Source organism: Corvus kubaryi, unplaced genomic scaffold (genome assembly GCF_017639235.1).
Source record: "Corvus kubaryi isolate FWS band 111438036 unplaced genomic scaffold, C.kubaryi_AGA036_p1.0 37312, whole genome shotgun sequence".
NCBI classification, from domain to species: Eukaryota; Metazoa; Chordata; class Aves; order Passeriformes; family Corvidae; genus Corvus; species Corvus kubaryi.
In genome coordinates this window covers 4917909-4940802 of record NW_024581098.1, presented here as the reverse complement: position 1 = coordinate 4940802, position 22894 = coordinate 4917909, and the positions used below count along the sequence as shown (strand labels likewise).

At 37.4% G+C, this 22894-nt stretch overlaps 3 protein-coding genes across 3 annotated transcripts in view; 2 read left to right on the top strand and 1 right to left on the bottom strand.

Moving 5' to 3' along the window:
• Nucleotides 1-747: 747 nt before the first annotated feature.
• LOC121665163 (transthyretin) lies at nucleotides 748-8681 on the top strand. The gene is made up of 4 exons (XM_042029106.1): nucleotides 748-924; nucleotides 1701-1840; nucleotides 6411-6546; nucleotides 8391-8681. Exons 1-4 carry the CDS (start codon nucleotides 856-858, stop codon nucleotides 8496-8498), a joined length of 453 nt encoding a protein of 150 aa, XP_041885040.1. The 5' UTR covers nucleotides 748-855; the 3' UTR covers nucleotides 8499-8681.
• Nucleotides 8682-10687: 2006 nt separating this feature from the next.
• Nucleotides 10688-17713, top strand: LOC121665164 (transthyretin-like). The gene is made up of 4 exons (XM_042029107.1): nucleotides 10688-10830; nucleotides 12531-12661; nucleotides 15217-15352; nucleotides 17072-17713. Exons 1-4 carry the CDS (start codon nucleotides 10762-10764, stop codon nucleotides 17177-17179), a joined length of 444 nt encoding a protein of 147 aa, XP_041885041.1. The 5' UTR covers nucleotides 10688-10761; the 3' UTR covers nucleotides 17180-17713.
• A 1042-nt stretch (nucleotides 17714-18755) lies between these two features.
• Nucleotides 18756-22894, bottom strand: part of B4GALT6 (beta-1,4-galactosyltransferase 6) — a 30740-nt gene continuing 26601 nt past the window's right edge. Inside the window, exon 9 of the mRNA XM_042029105.1 lies at nucleotides 18756-22354. Within this exon, the coding sequence (XP_041885039.1) occupies nucleotides 22207-22354 (148 nt within the window). The 3' untranslated portion in view covers nucleotides 18756-22206. The remainder of the gene's footprint in view (nucleotides 22355-22894) is intronic.

Sequence of the window (22894 nt, the reverse complement as noted above, 5' to 3'; positions counted from 1 at the left end):
AGTAACGTTCCCAGCATTATAGGGGTTTGGCTACTAGAACCTTAGCCAAATCTTAACAAAAGCTACCAGCCTTTGCTGGCTGCCTTGGCTCCTTCTGGGGTGCACGGTGCAAAAGAGGGCTCATTCCACTTTTCTGAGACCTTTAGCTTCCCAGGGGGACACATCTCTACAGGTCTTTTCCCAGTGACTAAGAGGAGACCTCAGTGTCTAACTGAAGGTTGGGCAAGATCAATCATTAGGAACTTGCGGTGAGTGGCAGATTGTGTCAGATCCCATCTAAATTGTGTCTCAGAGACATTTCTCCTTTCCAACAAGCAGGGAGACTGATTGGGAATCCAGCACTGCTTGAGCCAGACAATGAACAAACTCCATCACCCATATACTGAGCCTGAATCCGTATGTGGGATCTGGTCCTCAGAAAGCACTGGATATACTGAGAAGACACATGGGGCAGGTGCAAAGAAAGCATTGGGGCATTATCATGCCCAACCTGAGGGCAAGGTAAAGGAGTTCTCCTAGAACTGGTTGGATTTCTGGGTAAACAAAGGTCATTTGTGTTATTTTGTGGAGGGCTTTCTATGAGTGCAATCTCCCCAGGCAAGGGTCATGTTTGTGTCCGTTACATATTTTCTTTGCTCTAGCGATCCTGCAGTCCTTCCATTGACTTCAATGGCAGTGCTATTCATGGACTGACTCTAGGATTGGGCTATTTACTAAGCAAATAATCAGAATCAGCAGTTTTGGAGTCATATGGGCACCCAATAAGCAGCCTGTTTTGTTGTTGGATTGGCTATAAAATCCCAAATCCCCTCAGCTCCTGGCTGCTGGCACCAAGGCTCACTAACAGCAAGCAGAATGGCCTTTCAGTCTGCACTCTTTGTTTTCTTAGCTGGACTGGTATTTTTCTCTGAAGCTGCACCACTGGTGAGTCTCTTTGTATTCAAACTCAATCATTACAAGAATGATAATCTAGATTTTCTAGATGACTAGCATCCTCCTCATCCATGAAATTCTGTAACAATTAGGCTTTGCCAGAATGCTATTTCTGGGTGGTTTTTTATAGTAGCATCTTCAGAATTCTTAAAACTTTTTATTTTCTTGCCATTTACCTACCTATTTTAAGGAATTATGGAAGGGTCAAGGACCCAGGTGGTGTGACCTTTCTTTCTCTTCCTTTGTGTCTGTTCATGACTCACATCCCGTATCCTCAAAAAAGAGGCAGCTTTGCCAAACAAGTGCTTCTCTGAAGCACTAAAAAATATTTTTTAAGCATGACTAAGGATTCCTTATAGTGTAATGAAGCCTAAGAGAGGGATATTCTTTCAGCCTTAGGATATCATATGTATTTCTTTGTTGGTTTCCCTAGCTAACACACTTTGTCTGCACTTACAAGAATTTACTATTTTCTTATTTGTGATCTCATTATAAAGGTATAATATTATAACATTTTCCTAGAGCCATATGCAGCTCTAAATATTGAACAAGAAGTCTGTGTGTGTGCAATAAAGTTATCAGTATAAAGTTCTAAGATGCTCTGCTTAAGAAATAGATGTTTGTAAATTAGCTTTGAATAGCATTTCGCAAAGAACTTATTTTAAAGTGAACGGTAATTCTGCAATTAGAATCCATCTTTCCTTTGGGAGAAGGTTTTTGCAGGCTTGGTGGACAGCTCCTATACAACTTCTCCTCCTTTCCCCAAGGTCTCCCATGGCTCTGTTGATTCCAAATGCCCTCTTATGGTGAAAGTGCTGGATGCAGTCAGGGGAAGTCCTGCATCTGATGTAGCAGTTAAAGTTTTTAAACAGGCTGAAGATGGAAGCTGGCAGGACTTTGCTGCTGGGTAAGTTGTGTGTTCTTCTGGAGCCAATTTCAAGGTGCCTTGGCCAAACAGTTGAGGAGTTAATGGAACAGAGCTCTGATCAAAACAGCAACGTGTTTTCTGACGTGTCACACTATCAGTGTTAACAGCACATGAATTCTGATCTAAAATCCATTAGATTTAAGTGGAACTTATCCATGACATTTAAGTGAAACTTACCCATGACTGAAATGCTAATTGCAAAAATATGTTCAGGTGCTCATCTTATCTTTGTAAGGGAGTAGTTTTAACACTTAATTTTTCTCCTAGCTTCAGTATTATCTTCCCTTCCTATAGAAAAAAAAAAGAAAAAGGAAGAGCCTATTTACCAGCATTTTGTAGGTAATCCAGACTAACTTCTATTCATATGCAATGGATATAGAGCTTTATTTGAAGCAGTCACATACAAAATCCTCTCTGTAAGATTTGTCTGCACACATACAAATAATAAGTGCATTGTTCATCTTCTGCTGTGTACCAAATGTGCTGGTTGGAAGAAACTCCTCGACCAGAAAGTTTTAGAGAGTCCCATTGTAACACAACACAGAGGCAGAATCTCAGCATTTGTTTGTGGCCATTTCTATAGCTCTGAATGTCTTTGCTAGAATGACAGCCCAATACCTACAAATACCTAGTGTCCTTAGGACATCACAGAGGGTCAGACAATAATACCTTCGGTCTGTGAAAAGTGGATGAGTAACAGAAGAACACAGTTTACTAAAATTCAAATAGCTGAGGTATTCAGACATTTACCTTTCATTGCATCAACTTGTTGAATCAGATTTTTAAATAACTCAAGAGAAGCCTCCAGTAGCAGCAGAATATTCAAGCACTGAATGAGAAGCAAAAGAATGGACAGGAGTCGACAGCACATTTAACTGCCTTTCACTAGGATTTTCTATAGCATTATTTACATAAACCTGCAGAAAAAAGAAAGAAAGAAAACTCTAGAGGAGAAGACTATAAGGAGAGATACTTTTCTCTCCATCTGAATGGTTTCTTTTTATATAATGAAAAATGAAAAACACTTTTCCCCACTGAAAAGTAGCAAGAAAATTTGCAAGATTGAAAGAGAAACAAACAACTCCGCTCCCAAATGCTGAGTGTTAACCTAGGAACAAAAGCCTCTTAAAATGGATTTATGTACTTTAACGAACAGAGAAACTCCATGAAAAATGACACATTTTTTTCAAGAGACAAGGATAATGTCTTATCCCTAGTGAGCATTTCTTTCATTATTAGGAAACCAAATTATTTCAAATGTTTCATCAAGTGCTGTGTAACATCTAATACAAAATACAATTTACAGAGGACTAAGATAAATGTAATGTCATTGTTAAATCCCCTTTATTTGGGGGGCATAACAGTGTTTTCTTGTTTAGTTTGCAATGCTGCTTTCAACAAGCCCAAGGAGACAAATCCTGTAGTTGTTGGGCAACTTCTGTTGAAACTTTAGGTTAGCACACTCAAGAAAATCAAATCACTTCTTCTTAAATATATATTGAGAAGATTAACCCTAGGCAAGTGAGAGCCATTTTGCTGGGGGATGGCAGTGAAGGAACATTAAATCACAATTTTTATTGCAGGTAAAGATTTTGACCTTTTCCTTGACTTGCATCTTAATCAAGGCTGCTTTCCTTTCAAGTGATACCATTGACTTTAGCTGATGACTCTTGTTTGAACCAGATTTTCATATGTGCTTACAATTTTATTCTTTTGGAGAAGCCAGACTTTCCCTGTGTTAAAACAGCTGAAAATATGAATGCAGTCCAGGAATGCAATATGTAAATACTCCTGTCAGGTGCATAATATTTTGAAGTTACAGTACCTAGCAGATACATATGGGAAAGTTACATTTTGTACAAATGTCTGTTGTAGTTATTTTTTCACCTCTGTGTTTGCTTGTTTTTACTTTGCAAGCACACTTTATGGAATCACGAAAATGTACCTGGCAACTGTTGAATTTGAGTAATGGTATTTAAGGGGCAGTGGGGGAGTTGGAATAGTAGCAGATTACTTTACTAAGAGGCTTATTTCAAAATGACTCCAGCTAAAAATACACAAGAAGAGATAACTTGAGCTGAGACACATACTGAGGAAGGGTTTAGGGCACAGAGCATGTGATTTGGATTCTATATGAGCTTCTCCCATGACTAGCTTTGACCTTTCTGCTCCTCACAAGTTTTTGGAAATATAGGTCTTATCATGTGGTTCAAGAGTTGCAGTCACCAAACATAGTTTTTATGTGACCTAGGTTACAAGTAATCAAAAAGGCTTCTGTGTATTTGAAGTGGTTCCCCAACCCTCGTTTTTTTTTCTTTTAACTCCAAAATAAGAATTCATGCTCCTGAGATATTTCCTCATCAGTCTGCATCTGAGAGCACAGTTTATCTCAATGCAGTACGTGTCCTAAGAGTTAATAAACATCATTGTATAGACAGTGTAGATTTAACCTTGCCACCACATACAGCTAAGGTCCAGGTAGGCAAAAAGAGGATCAGGATTGCAGTCTAGGCTGGCACTGGAGTAACTTAACTGGAAAAGCACCACTTTTTAAACTTAACTGTCCATCTTACAGCAGATGCTGGCAGTCCACATCCTATTAAGAATAAGGAACATGTTATATTTACTCCCCCACTCAGACAGAAATACAAGTGCTGTTCAGAAGCAATCACAGCATTTTGCTACCAGCGCTGAATGCTGAGCATCCTCTGCCTTGTGCTGATCCCCTCCAGGCTCTGAATCACACACTGTCCTGTTGGCTGTCAGTGCAGCAGTAATGCTGAAAGGTTTCCTTGTGAGAGCACTTGCAGTGAATGGCTACCACTTAATAACTAAAATAAAGAAAGTGCCATTAACTTCTGGTAGTGTGCATGCCTTTTCAAGTGAGCTCTTCTTCCCAGTTTCCCAGCTGTTCTGGATGGTTAACATCTGCCACTGGGGCAGCACCCCTTAGGGAAAGAATCATTCCAGCTGCATCCACATTTTCCTCAAACTAAAACTAATTTGTTTGTCTGAACAAAGATTTTGAGACAGACACCATTTTTCCTTTTAATTGGTTTGTGTCTAGACTACCCAGCTTATAAGCAGAAGTACATGGATTGCTAACCTCTTCTGCAGCATCTCAGTAATTCTGTTTCACAGCTTCAAGGACACTCAGAAACAAATTACTTCTCCATTTATTAAAGCAATACAGATTAAACAGGAATTACTAATTAAACTAAGAGAAAGCAGATGCACACACTTGACAAATTGACTGTGATACATGTTTCAAATAGGACTTGGATTCTCTGCAGGTTTGGTCTGCCCTGGACACAGTTGATTACACTTGTACTGGACCAGTAAGATTTTGTCAGTCTTAACAAATAAAAGAAAATTAGCATGGGATTTTCAATCCTGTTACCTCTTAATTTAAGCGAAAGCTCTCTCCTTCAGTCATTTTTATTTACCGCCATTAACCAAAGATAACAAACACGGTGAAGGAGGAGAAAGAGACCGGGAAAGAAAATCCCAACAGCACAGCTGATTCCATCTCAGATAAGCAACATGTCACTGCTTTCTCCACTTTCTCTCCTCCTCCTCCAGTTTTGTTTTCTGCCTAGGCAGTTACTCCTTGCCATGAGACAAGAAAGTTCCAGTAGTTCTTCCAGTCATGGCTTTCTTTATTTTTCCTTCAACTACGTCATGTGGTTATGAAGCGCTATACATATTAAATAAACATTTTCAGAAGAAAAAGACCCAAACAAAAACAAACAAACAAACAAGGTTAAAAAATCAGAAATTAAATAAAAGGAGGGGAAAGAGATAAATGGGATTTAGGAACTAAGTATGTAAATATTTAAACAGCTGTCATACAAAGCTTGAACAACTTCCTTTTTGAACAAATAGGGTGCAATGCCAGCTATACTTCCTTCTTGTTGCTGGAGTTTCTTCATCCACAGATTTTTGTTACAAGCTGAGCACATAATCTCTGAGCTGGGAATTCCTATTGCTCATTTATATGGTACCCAGTGGAAGAGGCCCCTGCTCTTTGACCAAGGCATTGTAAATCAAATTATTAAAATCTTGTGATGCTAAATTGCTTTTCCAAGACATTACCACTCAGGGTCACATAAAATCACATCAGTGTATAGGAGTAAACCCCAGAGCCTCAGTGCTAATAACTAGAGAACAAAATGATTTTCCAATAAAATTTCTCTTCTCTCCTTAGTTTGGTTTTGAGATTTTGCATCTTGCCTGTCATCATGGCAGTCCTCCTAAGACAGCAACCTTTGGTTCCAGAGAGCATTTGGTACAAGTTAACATGATACTAAAAAGAAGGACCTTAAACCAGCCAGCTTTGATTTGTGATGTATATGGGTGAGTTGGTAGCAAGGACAGACTCTGCAATATGGAAACATACACTGCATAGAGAGATGGAACTATTCCAGATGATTGGAAACTGCTCAATGTAGAATTTGGCACCTCTACTAATTAATATTCCACACTGACTTTTCTGTTTAGCATCTAAATGACAATATAAAATATTTACATAGATATTTAATCATTACAGGAAAACCACAGAGTATGGAGAGATTCATGAGCTCACGACAGAAGAACAGTTTGTAGAGGGAAAATACATGGTGAAGTTTGAAACCAGCTCTTACTGGAAGGCGCTTGGGCTTTCTGCATTCCATGAATATGCTGATGTAAGTAGTGGCAAATATCCTTAATAACCTGTACACACTGCCTGTGCAGCAGCAGCAGCTGGGAAGAGCAAGCACAGCCCTTTGATACTGAAGGAGCATCATCACACAGTGAAGTGGTTCACTGCCACACAACATCGGGCGAGTAAAGGCAGTAAATGGCCAGCTAAGCCAAAGGAAGGAGCCAACTTCCCTGCAAATGCTAACACAGCTCTTCCAAAGTGTAGCTGTGCCCATTCACCCACTCATACCAGTAGGGAATCTTGTTCGAAAAGAGCTACATTATTCAAAAGTAGAGAGTGTTCATAAAAACAAACAAGAAAAAAATGTACCGAGAAGAAGAGACTGCTTTTACTGCTGCTGAAGGAATGGAGGGATTTGAAAACCTTAATTTTATAGGAAATAAGCTATGCTTGAATCAGAGGTATTTCCCCCATATTGGTCACATGAAAATCCCTGAATTCTAATATGACATGTATTTACCTGAGAAAAACAATTCTTTCTGGTGTGCCTTTTTTAAAATTATGTTCAGCACCAAAACATGCAATTAAAATAAAAGAAGGTATAAAAATGTAAAGAAATAATCATAGTGGGATAGTTGACTATTTCAGTGATACTCAAATTTCATAATCAGGCCAGCAATATAATCATGTCCTGTCTCTCCCTTTGCTTTCAGCCCTACACTGATTTATTGTCTGCTCTATCCTATTGTGTTTGCTTAGCACACCCAAAAATCTGTTTAAATTCTTCAGGCTTAATCTGTCATTAAAGTTTCCCCAATTTAGTTAGTCTGGAACAGCTACTGGTACTGTTGTAGAACATTTTAAACCACAAGTTCATGGAGCTCTGTGGAAGATTAAACCCAATGACTGAGTCCCAGGTCCATAAAAGTCTGAGGTGGTTTGGGTGATAGAGGTAAAAAAAGAACCCTCAAAAATATTCCCTAACCATTTGGATATCTGAAAGTTGTAAGGGTTACACCTCAAAAGGTGCTTAAAAATGCCTGACTGAGACTGTTCCAACTAGGCTGAAGAAGCTTTTCCCTCACATAATAGCCTACAGAACAACAAGGTAGCCTGGGAAGTGGGTAGAATTTGGTGACTGACTGTGTACAAGGTAACTGAAGCCTACAGTCCTCATGTCCCAGCAGCTTAGACTTTGGTCATAGGAGAGAACTCTCTAGTCCACTTGTAGAAAGTGCATCATGGTTTAGAAAACAGATCAAATAGTAGGCTAAAGAAAGCTGGAGCTTAACCCAGGTGATGACGCTTTCCTGGGAATCGGGTGTCCCAAGTCCCATTCAACTGATTTGGAGAGCAGCAGATTTGAATTTTCTTAGGGCAAGGGTCTGTCCTTTTTCTGGCAAGCCTAGCCACTCAGTTCTCAATGCAAAAACTGACCCACCACCAGTGGTGTTAAAAACAGGAGGGGGCACTGAAGCACAGAAAGCAGCTTTGGGCTCCAACAGCCTGTCTTGTTTGGACACCTCACACAGGGGTTGTATTTAAATTCGCCAGGTGGAATTTCACCCCTGTCTTTCTTACTGGTCATTTGAGATACCTCCCCGTCCAATTCCACATCCCAAAGCAGTTTGCCTGGCTCAGGTGTGGGTACCTCCATCCAGCTTCACTGCAGCTGAGGCTCTTTGTGGACCTCGATCCAAATCCCACAAATACTTGGCACTCAGTACTTGGCAATCACAAAGTAACAGGAAGCATTACCCTTCAGAAGGGTAAAAGCATTGAACAAAGTGCTCTGCAGATGAAGTGAGGTGTGTTTCTTAATTGTTAATAAGGTAGCTTTGACTGTATGTTGTTGGTCATGACCACAAATTTTCTCTTTTCCAGGTGGTCTTCACTGCTAATGATTCCGGTCACCGCCACTACACCATCGCCGCTCTCCTCAGCCCTTTCTCCTACTCAACCACTGCTGTTGTCACTGATCCCAAGGAATAAACATGTTTATTTTCATGTTTGTTTCACAAACACTTTCCTCCACTAGAACTATCATAGGCTTTTAGGAGGAAGGTTTTCCTACTGCTAATGCATAACTTTTTGCTACATTAGTTGTTTTTTTTTTCCATTTTGTAACCTGGCAAACTTCCAACAAGTCAATAAAATATTACTTCTTTAAAACAATTTTTACTCCATTAGTGATTGTTTTCTAAAGTATCATGATTTGCATTGAAGTGCAAAGGATAGCTGAAAAACACGTGGGATGACTTTTGATTTAGTTTTCTTATCTTCCTCCACTACCTTAAAGAAGTTTCTCCAAAATACATTGGCTCAAACCAGGAAATTCACATAGTTGTGTTACCTTAAAAAAATTACCAAATAAATTTACTCAAAATAAGAAAGTTATCTGTACTTCTCCAAGTTTACACACAGAAAAGATGGTCCCACTATCAACCAGGTCACAAGGTGAATTGGTGAAATTGTGAATACCTAGCAGCAGAACAAACAATGCAGAAACCATTGAAATAAGTATGTCCACAGAGCTGAAAGAGTCAAAATCTGTGTTCCTTTACTTAAAACTTCAGGTAAACCTCAACACTTTGATGTTTCAAGAGGAAAGCTGGCTGCTCAATCAATCTAGGAAGTACTGAAGAAATTTCAATTAGCACATTTTTTAACATCTTTGATATTAAAGTAATTATTTGACATCACACAGCTCGCTCCCCTACACAGGTGCATTTGAGTTAAATCTCTAATAAGTCAAATCTGTAGCCATCATTAAAAAGAAGTCCTAAAATAGAACCATCATCTTAATATTCTCTTCATATTTTTAGAAATAGGAAAAAGTAAGCTGTAAAGTGACTGTGATTTGAATAAAGTTGCTGATAAACTGACTAATGACTTTGAGGGCTTTAGCAGCGATTTCTGTAAACCCCTGGCCTATTGTATTTAAAATACTCTGAAGCAGAGGAATTGGTTTTTAACTGGATTAAATAAATTACAGAGAAAGAAACTGAAATCATGCCAGTCAGAAACCTTCAGCACTCATTTGCCGCTGACCTTGGAGTTTATACCCAGAGCCTGCTGGGATGACAGCATGGCAAGTGAATTCACAAGTTACAGAAGCTTGCCTTTAACATTTCACTATCTGGTTACTTTTTCACGGATTTCTAGATGCTACCATAGTTGCACAACTCTTGTAAGCAGTGCAAACAGTTTCAAAACAACGCCCATCATAAAGTATGGAGATTTCATGGGATCCTCATGTTTCTGGAGCTTGAAAACCAGTAGATTTCATTTGAAGGGTGTTATGCTAAGCCCTCAAAATAGGACATAAATTTGCTCATATAGATATACTCAGCAAAAAACAAACAAAAAAACCCAAAAAAACCCCAAAACCAAAAACCAAACCAAAAAATACCACCAACAGCTACAACAACAAAAAAACCTACTCTTGCAATTATCCATCTGGTGAGATGTAGTAAAAGAGTATATGGATATATGTCTAAGCAAAGATCAGAAAGACAAAGTTTCATTTCAATAAACAACATTTCCCTAAAATTAACTAGATGCTTCTGGTAGGAATTGACTTGCAGTTGTACAGGGAAAGTCCTGAGCTTGTACTGAATCTAAGGGACAAGTGATACAACTTAAGATACTGTTTAACTGTGCTTCAGAAGTCGGTGTGTAGGTATCTTGATGTCACGCTGAACACCAAAAGTAGTGTATTTTTCTTCCTAGGGAATGCATAAGAAAACTAAATAGCCCACAAATTATCCACCTACCTTTTATTAGAGGTGGGGAGGAGATCAACACAGAGAGAAATCTCTTAATGTATAAGCATGGGTGACTCAATTGAACCAAACCATAACCACAGAGAATTTCTCACTGAAATTGCTGGGTTGACAAAAAAATTGTATTTCTCTCAATTATATGAGGTCAATACAGCACCATTCCTCAATAAAAAGAGAAAAATAAAACAGAATAGATATTGTTTCCAAGAAAATTGACACTGTAGTTGAACTAGGCAATGTTCACAGTATTTCCACAGAGAAGGATAGAAAAGACTTATTTTCACAGACAAGGTTCATGTTTGTATGGGTTACTTATTTTCTCATTATTTACTAAGTAAACAGTATGAATCTGTGTGTTGAAAGTCATAAGGGTTTTCTGATAAGTAGCTTCATTTCAGAGGCCTTGATATAAAAATCATAGCTCCTACCCATTTCTGCTTGCTGACACAGACTTTCTAGTGGCAGGCAAAATGGCTTTTCATTCTGTATTTCTGGTTTTCTTAGCTGGCCTGGCACTTTGCTCCGAAGCTGCACCATTGGTAAGTGTCTCAGGATTGAAGTAATTCTACTGATGTAGTCTCAATGTCTTTTTTCCTTTTATTATTTTTTAATTAGTGTAAGCAAAAAAAAAAAAAAATAGACTATTCTATTTTGTTTTGATTATTTTGATTTTACAGTATGTACAGACTGTAGTTCTCTGCTGCTGCTCTTTTCTGGTCCTTCTTTCTCCTTCTCTAGTCATTAGTGAGAGGACTTTATGGGTAGAGAAGTAGCACTTGTCATCAGGCACAGAAACTTCATGAAAAACAATGTGAGATGAGAAAGGAAAAACTATCATATTCACTAGACAAAAAACCTTGAGCATTCATAACATAATGAACAAGATGTGTCATGATGAATTTCGTCTCCTGTTGCAAAATCCATGCTGGAAAAAGGCCTTCTCTAGACTTCTGCCTTACTGCTCTACCCACTACAGCTTAACCCCATGTAAGCAAAGAACAGAGCCAAAGTTAGGATCTTTCTTCCAAAGGGCTCATTAATCCCAGGAGAGCAAGCTAAAGACACAGATGCTTCAGCCTGAAATTCTCCTACAACAGCCTTGTCTCTCTCTCCTCAACTACTCATTTTTCCTCTCAACTCTGATCTTTGGGAAAATAATACCTGACTAACCTTGTTGAGGAATAAGACTTTCATTGAGCTCCCAGGGTGTAAAAGTCAGGAAAAATCAGCAGTGGCCTTCCTGCAAGGCCTCACTAGCGAGGAGCCCCTGCCTTCCAGAAAGGGAACGGGAGGAATCTGGGCATAGAGGCACTACAGATATGTGCTGATTGGTATGATACCAGACATGGTTCCTGACCCAGGGAACATCCCAGACTGTAAGAGGGCATTAAAGGGAGGGCTCTTAGTTTTTAACCATCTACATCACAATTCATTTTACAATGATTAAATGGATATTAGTGACTGCTATTTTGAGGCCATCCCCAATTAGCACCTTCCATAAAGCTCTGTTTTCTCACTCTTCATCTGCAGAATTAGGTAAGGTCAAAGCCCTCATTCAACTCTATTTTTGAAAAGGTAAAACATCAGGCCATAATCACTACTTGTGATGAATATGTTGGGATGAAACTATAGCCATCCTGTATTTGAAGGAAGGTTTTTCTCTCCTGTGCTTGTGTAGATGCCAAGGTTGACAAATCTGATCAACACACTGTTAGGAGAGAGTCTGTATGTGGTGCTTATCATGTTTACAGCAGAAATGCAACTCTGTAGCAACAGAGATAACTCTATGGCAACAAGGTATCAGAGGCTTTCAAATCCAGAAAGCTGCGCTCAAACTTACGGTCCAAAATACAGAGGAGGAGTTGGCAGATTTTTAAACAGTCCTACTACCTTTAAGGATGCAATTATTTCCTGTTGAGGCCACAACTTAGTTACAACTTCATGCTGGAGAAGATGTGTAGCTAAGCCATGAAAAGGAAAAATAGAAATGTGGTCTCACACCTGCTGTGCCTCCCTGGTGTATATGGCTCCATGCCCAACAGCTCCTGAAATCTTCCTTCCTGGCCCAACCATATCCAGCCCCCAGAAAGCTTCAGATTATGATTCTTCAGTACACAGCAGTCTTCTCATGGAAAATATGGTCTGTACTGTAGATCTAAAGAATAATATTCCTTGGTGCTTTATGACGTACTGTCATTTACCCTTCTTGCAACTTAAAAATTCTCTCATCCTATTGAAGGACCCTCTTGACGCCAAGCATCCTCTTTTCGTAAAAGTTGTGGATTCAGTCCGAGGAAGTCCAGCTCCAAATGTTCCAGTTAAGTTATATAAAGAAGCAGCAGATGGATCTTGGGAACTGTTAAATTCAAAGTAAGTCACACTAAAAAAATGAATGAAAGATGGGAAAGGCAATGGGAAGAGGCCGAATAGTTGAAAGACCAGTTTCACATTCTCTAATGTGAGATGTCTTTTTGCTCAGAGGAAAAATAGCATACAATTGAATTAACTTGCTGCAGACAGTCTTTTAAATGTACTACAGTTTCAACTACCAAAATGGTTTTATAATTCTTTACAGTTCCTATGAACACAAGAAAGTATTTTAAGCTATTCTTCAATTCAGTCATCGCTTCTCTCTAATTTCATTGCAAAGGTCTCTATTACTTTTTAGTACCCAGCAATGAACTGCTGCATTGTTATCAGAAGAATCAGACAGACTCTTATATTTTGAAACCAAGACTCTGGTTGAGAATCCTACCTTTACTGGCCATTTTCCCTCTTTCTAAATGGATTTTCATTTCTTACAACACCACAGCTATAACAAGAAACTGTTTTGAACATATACCACGTCACATTTGATAGCCTTCTTTACTTCAAGATAAAGGACTTACCCAAAAGGAGAAAATTTGGGGATAAAGATTTATCACCTCCTCCTCCACAGAGAAGAAATCACATCTCAAGTAACAAAAAGAATCTCCAGATATTTAAATATTGCCATGTCTTCTAAAAAATGTAATTGTAGAATTTCAAATGTAGATGACTTTTTTTAAATTGCCCTCTATTTTAGTATATGTTAACGCTTAAAAAAAATAAAAAGCAATCTTTATTTAAAGTATAGTCTGAAATTAAATTGGAAAAATTCTTAGGTGAAACACAGAATGAGCATTCTTTATTCACCAAGCAATATCCCACTTGCACACTTAGCTCCTCGTGATAGTTGCAAAGTCTCACCTGAGACCTTTCCATGTATGTTAACAGTCTATTCCACCCAAAAAAAAGTGAGGAAGGGCTCCCAAGGGCTAGAGCTGGTATAGCCCATGAACTTCGACAGTGGAATCCCAGACGCAGACGCATTTCTAGAAATTCCAGTAGAAACTGTTCTCTTTGGTGTCATGGAGCAGTGGGCTGGCACAAACAACACTGCTCTCATATGTGTCCTTGAAAAATATAGCTACAGTGAAGGCCACACACTATTGTACAATGTGGGGAAAACAATCTATTCATGTTGTGCTACTTAAATTGCCTCACACCCTCAAGTGAGAAGACAATTTCACACATATTCTGTCACTGGAAATGCATGAAATTTTCCAGTAAGTGTTCAGTTTACTCATCTTTACTTCTGAGCTTAGAAACTCTATATAAAGATACTCATCTAAACAGCTGGATAAGACTGAAGCCTTAAAAACACGTTTAACCTTTGAGGAAAGTAACCTCAAGATAAGGTAAGCAAAAGTCATGCTAATACGAAATCAACCTCCCCAGGCTTGATAATTTTTAAATAATTGAATGCTAGCAAGAGATCCTGTAATATTCTCAACTGAAGCTGCATTTGGTATTAACTGGAAAAGCTTATTAGAGAAGTGACCAGTTATCTAGCAATGATCAATCTATGACAAAGAAAAATAGAGAAAATTGAATGGATATAAAACTTCTGATAACTAACTACAGAGCATCTTGTAAGATATAAATGGTGTTCTATACTTTATTTTCTAAGCTATATGAAAAAAAAAATCCTAAGTAATGCACTGGACAGTGACAATATTTTTCTCTGCATGCAATTTGAGTAAAATTCAGAAAAAATTTGGTAGATAGAACAAAAGACAGCGGATTTTAGATACCAAAATCAGGCACTGGCAGATCTGTTATTTGAGGATAACCTACCTAATAAAAAAACCCTAGTAATATAAAACCAATTTCACAGAAAGATGTTTCAAAAAAAGGGACATGTTTGAGAGACAGCATTCAATATTGCTTCTGGAGCCCTAAATGGGTTGGTGCTCAAAGATGTATGGTTTCAAACCAGTACTAGAGCTTTAGATAACACTGATAGTATCTTCAAATCAAACAAAACCACCTGTTTGTTCAGGCCAATATAAACCACAAGGAATTCCATGAGGCTACACTGCTAGTTGACCTATGGTCATTTCAAATAGCAGATCTCAAATTTCTAATAACCAACTGTAAAAAATATTTACACTGATAAAACAACTCCATACATTTAAATAAGAAAGAAAACCACGGAAAAATCAGGACATTTGATCCTGCTTAGTTGCACAGTGAGTGCATCATAGAGCTTCCACATTGCTTACAGCAGTGGTGAAGTTTTCCCTCTGAGTGGGTTCATTTAATTAAGTCCAAGACTCTGCCAAGAGTCTATGAACAATAATACCAGTTTTTGGCTCACCCCCAAACCATGCAGAGTTAGTGTGGTGGCAGGTAGCCATCTGCTGTGGTCGCTGCAGAAGTAGCAAATGCCAAGATAAGCTCTGAAGCATCCACACTACAGATGGACGTAAGACATTCCAGATCAATAGAAGTATTCATCATATTACTTAAGCCACACATCACTCAAGTTCAGTTGCTAAAAACTGCATCCTTCTCAGGCTTTTAGCCAAACTATAAAAGTGTGTTCTTCTACCATTACACAGACAAACCAATGACAGAGGAGTGCTCCCAGAGCTTACAACTAAAGAACAATTTGTAGCAGGGATATACAAGCTTGAGCTTGATACAGCCTCTTACTGGAAGAGTATGGGTTTGAATCCCTTCTACCGTCATGCTGATGTGAGTATTCATTTTCATTTCTTCCTCTACTTCAGTCGCAAAGAATAAAGATACTTTATATGTGTAGGCTTCAATTACTAACTGCGTATGTTGAACTTTATTTTCACTTTAAAATATTTTCACATTAACACTTAAAATCCACAGTCTCAAAGCTTTGTAGCAACATAGTCATGACAGAACCTAGTTACTAGCTCCCCCATAACTCCCAAAGCTCCTAGACGTGTTACTTATGGAGAGGTTTTCCATCCTTCTCCCTCTACTTAAGCCCATGATTGTTTCTGTACTTACTCTAAGTGTTTGAGGGACAACAAGTGAAGTACTCTTTGAAGTCTCCTGGGAAAAGCATTTACCTGCCTTTTGGAGCCAGTATTTGTACGGCTACAGACAGAGTTCATAATTTAGATTTTTAAAGACAACAAAAGTAGTACTGTGTTCTGGATGCTTGGAGCCCCAGTTAACAACAGAAAAAAAAGGTACAACGTGCCTCTTTAATTTGCATGGGACAAATAAATTGGTTAGAGGAAGGTGTTCCAGACCAGGTACCAAGTGAGGCTTGCTGAAGGATTTGGGACTCCCTGGGGACTGTCTCCTTCCCCCTCCAGAGCATCAGTGCTTTCCAATGACCTTTCAGTAGTAGCAGTTCTATATTAATTGTTGGCTGGACTGTGACAGATCTGCTCAGCTGTCCTTATTTTCTTGGAGAAAAGGTGGCAAACACCTGGATTAAATTTTCTCCCTGCCTTCCAGAGACACCTGAAATATGACATTCTTATACTAAACAATAATGAAGGTTAATGCTGGATAGCCTTGCCTTCTGTGAGAACTGAAATAAAAAAGGGAAGATGAAAGATTTACAACATGCAAGTAAATTGATTGTATATCAAGATGATGTTTGACTGGACATTAATTTAATCTACAGTGCAAGAGCCTTCTTTCTTCAAAATAAGCCTCAGTAGGGAACACATTTTGCTCAGTTCACTGGTTGTTTCATATGCATCTTTCTTATTAATGTTGAAAGGAGCACAAGCTGTGCATCACAGAATGCTATTAAACCCTCTGTTTTAAAAGTTGACACCTCTCATTTCACAACACGAAATAATGTACTATGTGGAGTGAGAAATCAAAGGACAGGATGTGCTGGTCAAGGAGATGTTAATAGGGCTGTGCTAAATCACTCATATGTAAGGTTATTATGCTGTGGCCAGATAACTAATGCAGTCCTTCTCTAACTATTAGATTTTGAAGTAGAACTAAAGAAACCCATTGTTTTATACTCTGGCTAATGATGTGTAGCACTGTTTAATTCTGTTGCTTGAAGTACAGAACATGATGAGCAACAAAAACATTCCAACACTTGAAAGAATGGGCTAGCTTTTTTTTTTTATTAATAAAGACAATGAATAGGGTTCATACTAGACCTTCATAAGGGAGGAATAAGGAAATAAGAAAAAAAGTCTTGTTGCCATTTATGAGTACCAACAAGGAAATGCCAGTTTGGATAATAAATAAATTGTATAAAGTCTTGAATAATGTGGTATTTATACTTTTAACAAATGATATTTAACCAGTGGAAAAACTGTGTGTTACAGGCAGTCACAGCTCAGAGTGAGAATATTTCTGAAGTTTCATGTGAAGTTGCATAAAATGATCACAGTGGTTCCAGCTAAGCCTTTATCTGGAGATCACTTCTCATTTGTCTCGTATTTTTCTTTTTTCCAGGTGGTTTTCACAGCTAATGATGTTGTTAATCGGCATCACACCATTGCTGTCGTCCTTAGTCCCTTCTCTTACTCAACTACAGCAGTAGTTAGTGAGCCAGTGGAATAGAAGCTGACATTAAGCATGAAAATTCGGTTGTGTAAAATTTCCATAAATGATAAGAACTTAGTATCTGACTGTATCAACAGCTTTAGATTTCATAGTAAATTGTTGCAGATAAGAAAACCTTATAAAAGGAAGGCCTTGTAAAATCATGGCCCACTTCTGCTACTTTGGCTAACTAGAAAAGGATTCTGGGTAGTGACTTAGCTGAAATAGAGGAGGAAAACAAGTTACATAACCATAGAAAACAACTTATATAACCCTCACATGTTTACATCGTGGCTTATGGTCGTTGGTTGAGCTATGGTTGTTGTGCTTTAGTGGAATGTTACTGATAAAAGCCTAATTGCTTAGAAAGGCCTGGTTTTTTGGAATAAACGAGCTCCCTTTTGCATCTGCCTGAGGACTCTGCGTCGCTTCTTACTGCAACAGTATATCACTAAGTTTTTTATTCACTTTGTTAACTTCAGAAAGAACATGTATTGACTTTGTTTTCAAATACTCTTCCTAATAAAAGTATTCTGCATTTCTGTATTGTCATATTGCCCTTCTGAGTAAGTTTGGGGGTTGAAAAAAACACATTAACCTTAGGAAAAAACTTATTGAAATTCCACTACGGGGACTCTGAGAATAAACCAGTCTTCCATGAAGTTGATAAACTAAATTTCTTCTTGCAAAGGAATTGAACAAAACGTGTCTGTGAAAGGTGTCTCATGAAAAGCAAGCACACAGAAAATACAATCCACCACTACCATCTCCAGTGTTTTATTAATGAAGCCCACAACAGATGAAGTCACATGGGATTACTAACTCAGGGCCCCACACAATTATCAGATAAACTCATCTCTCAATTCTGATTTTGGAGACATAGAGGTGAAAGAAGGTAAAGGTGACAGTATGGTAGAACAGCATTTAAAGATGCTAAGAAGGCTACACACACTTAAAATGCCTCCTTTCCTGTTTTCCAATATATCAGAACTGGCGACACTTTCAAAGACAGACCAGAAGCCTTTGTTTCAGAAAAGTATGTCACTCAAACATACCTGAAGAAGCTTATTCAGGTATTTACAGAAAATTCTGCAAATAAATTTGTCCCCAGTTAAAGTACTCCCCAGAATTTCTTGCATACCTCAAACCATCAGACACTTCCATAATAGCTAAAAAATGCAAATAAAAATAAGGATAACTGATGAATCCTGAGAAAATCAGTGTCCTATTTAATACCAGGAGAAATATGGATGAATCCTTCTATTCCCATTCTAGTAATCCTTATATAGGGAAGAACCATTAGGAGATTCAACACGACAGCAACCCTGTCTTGGAAAAGTATGCAAAAAAGGTTGAGTCACTTAGCCCAATAAAACCAAAAGCTGAAAGCCTATAAATACAAAGAAAAGGAAAACACCCTGCTAGCCTAAGGCTTGATCCCATCACAGCCCAACCTGATGTATTTGGATAGGTGTGTCACTTCCTTTTGCTGTTACTTTGGGGTACTGAGCACTAGAAAAACGAGCATTTTGTCTAGAAACAAAACACAAAGATGGTATCTTTTCCACAAAATCTCAGAATAAACAAACCAACACAATCTTTAGAACATTATATTTCATAAAAGACAATGATAAAAAAGTACAAACATTTTCATGAACAACAAAAAACCCCAAAACTATGATAGTACACAGGAAATTCCCAGCATTTGTTTCAGTGCATTTTTCATTAAGCCTATCTTACATACCTCTACAAATAAAATAATCTTAAGTACACTTCCACTTGCTGATATGCAATGGATCCTTTTAATTTTTTTAAACAGCTGGCTCATTAGTAATCCACTATAACACAGTCATTAGTAAACATAACAATAGAAAAATAGAGTGCCAGGATCCAATAAAAAGGACATTTTGCACTTGCTTTTCAGTACACTGCCTATTTGCAAAATGGACTTTATATTTTATATTCTCCTACTTAAATTTGAAATATAGAAAATGGGCTTGAGAGTATCTTAGCATATTAAACAGATTCTACTCTTAATATTTCTGTAATGTTTTACTTGCTAATTTGCAAGACCTTCAGTATCTTGTAAAGCACTTCTTCTTCTCCTCCTTCTTCTCCCTCCATGTTCACTCCTTGAAGACGTCCGTTATTTGGCTTTGTCAGCAATGCAAAAGCCAATGTGATCGGCTTCTCTCTACATTTTACAAGAACCATGAGATTATCCAAAGGAATGTGCACAACTCTTAGTTCTGCATCATATTTATTTTGTTTGAAGGCACTGTCTATGTTAAAATTCACTACAGAAGAGTACTGAGTTCAAGCAGGTAGTATACAAACACTATTTTGATGTAATTTAAGATGGCAACTTCTAAAACTTCCCAACAAAGTGATAAAAGGTATTTAGAGAAGAGTGTTGGTCAACAATTCATAATTTAACATCCATCATTTTGGGGCACCAAAACGTAAACTTTTAAAGAACTCAGCTATATGTCACAATCCATTCACATACTGGTTTAATCACATTTTTCTAGGACCATACATGATTAATCACTTAAAGCTGTAAAGTTATATTAGTTCAGCCACAGCATATGTGTAATATAGTATGTATATATGTAAGTATATATACATATATATGCATTCGATTTTTTTTTTTAATTGCACATGAATTTCACAGAATGCCTAAGAAATGGGCACAAAAGCATGCTTCAGAAAACAGTACAGACCTATGGTACCAAAGGATGTTTCATAATCTTAGGTGTGAAATTGTAGGTGAACTTGTATTGAAAACCAGAAATCACTTCAAAATTACATGAGGGACTTAAAAAATTATTCTACTGTTCTTAAAGAACCGTATTAGTCTGCTATGAAATGACTATCTTTATTTTGAAGATAATTAATTTTACATAGAGTGTATTATCTCCCCTTTTTCATATGCTTCTGAATGTTCTATACACTCAGTTACAGAAAAATCTATCAGGAGGTGATCAAACCACTTAAGCATGCTTTTGAAGGATGTTTTCTTCACTTTATGCTTTTAGTTATTTCCACCGTATTACATCATTCCTAAAGCATATTAATTTAACTGGTAGATTTTAAGATAATTCCAGTATGGTAAAAAACATCCCTTATAATTGTTCTCAAATACTTAAATAATAATATTTCTACTAAATATTTGGGATGCCTACAGCTATGCTCATAACATTACTGAATGATGGCTAAGAGCAAAATTTGCTGCTGGGATGCCAAAGAAATAAAACGTGTTTATGGCAAACAAACTTAAAATATACAAAGCACCACACCATCTGTGGCAGCAATTCAGGAAACCAACATACAGTAATGACTTAAAGATAGGATTCTTTGTCAACACTCTTACAGAACACTCTATGGGTAAACGATCCTTATTATAGATACTGCTTTCCATTCATTATGGGAGCAGAAGTCAGTCTTTGGTTCCTAAAGAGTTGAGTAACTGTGACAAACAAAACAGTTTAGTATATCTTGGTCAATATCTTTGCATTAACATAGAAAATAAATGACCTGGTCCTTTTCCTTTGTATTAACAAGGAATGTAAAAAAATATTAAGAAAGATAATAATGCTTAGCAGTGGGATACTTTCAGGTAGCATAACATTACAAGTAAAGAGAAAATAAGAAGATAAGGAAAGAGGCTAGTTACTTATACGTTTAACACCACAAAAATAGAGAAACAGACAGGACCAATCCTTAGCAGGACTGTGCAACCTCAATCTCATTGACAGTCATCGACTTGAGGATCCTCAGTGCATCATAGAAGCACTCAGCACTCTACCAGAATAGGCCCTTAAATAGCTATATTGAATAATATATTAGGAGTGGAATTTCAAAAAGCACTTGGGATTGGCCTGCTTTCTGTTCCGCTTATGTCATCACCATCCTCATCAGCAGAACAGTGTGACCAACACCGTGCTGCTGAAAATCCCACACGGCAAGAATTAGAACTATTAGAACTATGCTTTATTATTCTCTTAAAAATCTAACTTTAATATTCTTCCAATGAAGACACATTTTTGGCTCTTCTGATTTTGGAGGAATAAAAGTGCTGTTCACTAGAATTTAAAAAAAAAAAAAAAAGGACAATACCAAAATACTGTACGCACCCAGACACATCGTTTTAGGCATGAAAATCCCTGACATTGACACTAGTGGCACACTTGGAAACAGTTAAGAGTTCCTGTAGATCATAATATGCAACAACTGCAAGATTTTCTGTAATACACATGCAATATGCATACAAATACGATTCAGATGGCAGGCAGGGTATCATACAATTTTGCTGGCAATAAATAAAATTAAAAGCTTTCTTTCTAGCAGGTTCATATAAGAAAGTGATTTTTCTATATAGATATGCAGGAGGCCTAGAGCTCAAAACTAGTATAACAGTTTACAGTCATAGCTGGCCAACAATTAATATTTCCTTCATTTCACATAAGGTATAACCTTTTTATAAGCATACTTACATTTTACACTTGTTCTTTCATGCTAATAAAAACATTCCTATAGAATTCAAATGAGAACACACTCAAATACATACTGAAGCATAAAATATTGAACAACTGAAAAGCAATGTACACACATTAATTTACATCACATATTTACAAAACACATTTTAAAAAGAAACAAAAGCATTCATTTAAATACGAGGAGGGGCAGTTCAGTATAAAAAATTCCTGGAAGAGGCCTCTGCCCTTATTTCCGGAGAAGCTACAAGTCTGTTTTCTGCAGTTTATTTAGTTGAGTAGTTAAGATAGAGAGTGTGAAGAATGAAGGCTTGAACAGTAGTCTCATGCTGTAAACATCTGAGTGGTAGCTGCTGGCTTTTCTTTCAGAACAAAATGCATGGTACATACAATCACTTTACTTCTCATCCCAAATATGCATCATCAATTGGTGAAAAAACTCTAATTCTAAGCTGCTGTTTGTTGGTTTTGTTTTGTTTTACAGTGTTTATCAGTAGCTTCCAGTGTTAAAAGTTTATTCTGGTAGGATATCTTGCCATTCCACTTCCATCAATAGTCTCTAACAGGAGCGAGTTCTGGTATGAGATTAACAGTTATATTTTTATACAATCTACTGACAAGTACTTTAGGAGTATATACTAAATTGTTCAACCCATCAATATACTGACGTTCTCTGGAATACCTCAGAAGTTTGTATCTGCAGAAGGAGTTGGAAGAAGAAAAATGAGAAAGATTTGCAAGAAACAATTCAATTGATGTTAGACACGATACTGTGACAGTCATTTAATTTTGAAATATACCTTAAATTCTGAAACTACCTTTCAAACCTTTGAAATTACCAAATAACCTACCTAGGCTTTAAAAGCAAGCTTTTAAAGATTTTTACTACAGTTAGATTTTATGGTTGCATATACAAGTTAACATTAAGACTAAATAACAAAGGAGGCATTCAATATGTAAACTTTTTATGGTCCCAAACTAAATAGATTTTTAAAGATTATTCAATTTCTTCATGTTCTTTTGCTATAAAATTAAACTCAGGAGCCTAGGGAAGATTTCGGAATCTTCACTGTTCATCATTATACATTTAAATGTCTGAATTGATTTTCGTTTCACTCTTGAGACTCCTGCATGTGCAAACATCTAAATTTGAGGTGATTAAAAAACAGTTCCCATCCCCCATATTACCCACATATACATTTTAGTTTCATAGAACAGATTTACTCATCTCTACTGC

Bases quoted from the DNA above. Each gene is read 5' to 3' on its own strand.
- LOC121665163 (XM_042029106.1), top strand. From the start codon at position 856: ATGGCCTTTCAGTCTGCACTCTTTGTTTTCTTAGCTGGACTGGTATTT. The intron at 925-1,700 runs GTGAGTCTCTTT...CCTTTCCCCAAG, and splicing joins TCTCTGAAGCTGCACCACTG to GTCTCCCATGGCTCTGTTGA. The intron at 6,547-8,390 runs GTAAGTAGTGGC...TCTCTTTTCCAG, and splicing joins CATTCCATGAATATGCTGAT to GTGGTCTTCACTGCTAATGA.
- LOC121665164 (XM_042029107.1), top strand. From the start codon at position 10,762: ATGGCTTTTCATTCTGTATTTCTGGTTTTCTTAGCTGGCCTGGCACTT. The intron at 10,831-12,530 runs GTAAGTGTCTCA...ATCCTATTGAAG, and splicing joins GCTCCGAAGCTGCACCATTG to GACCCTCTTGACGCCAAGCA. The intron at 15,353-17,071 runs GTGAGTATTCAT...TCTTTTTTCCAG, and splicing joins CCTTCTACCGTCATGCTGAT to GTGGTTTTCACAGCTAATGA.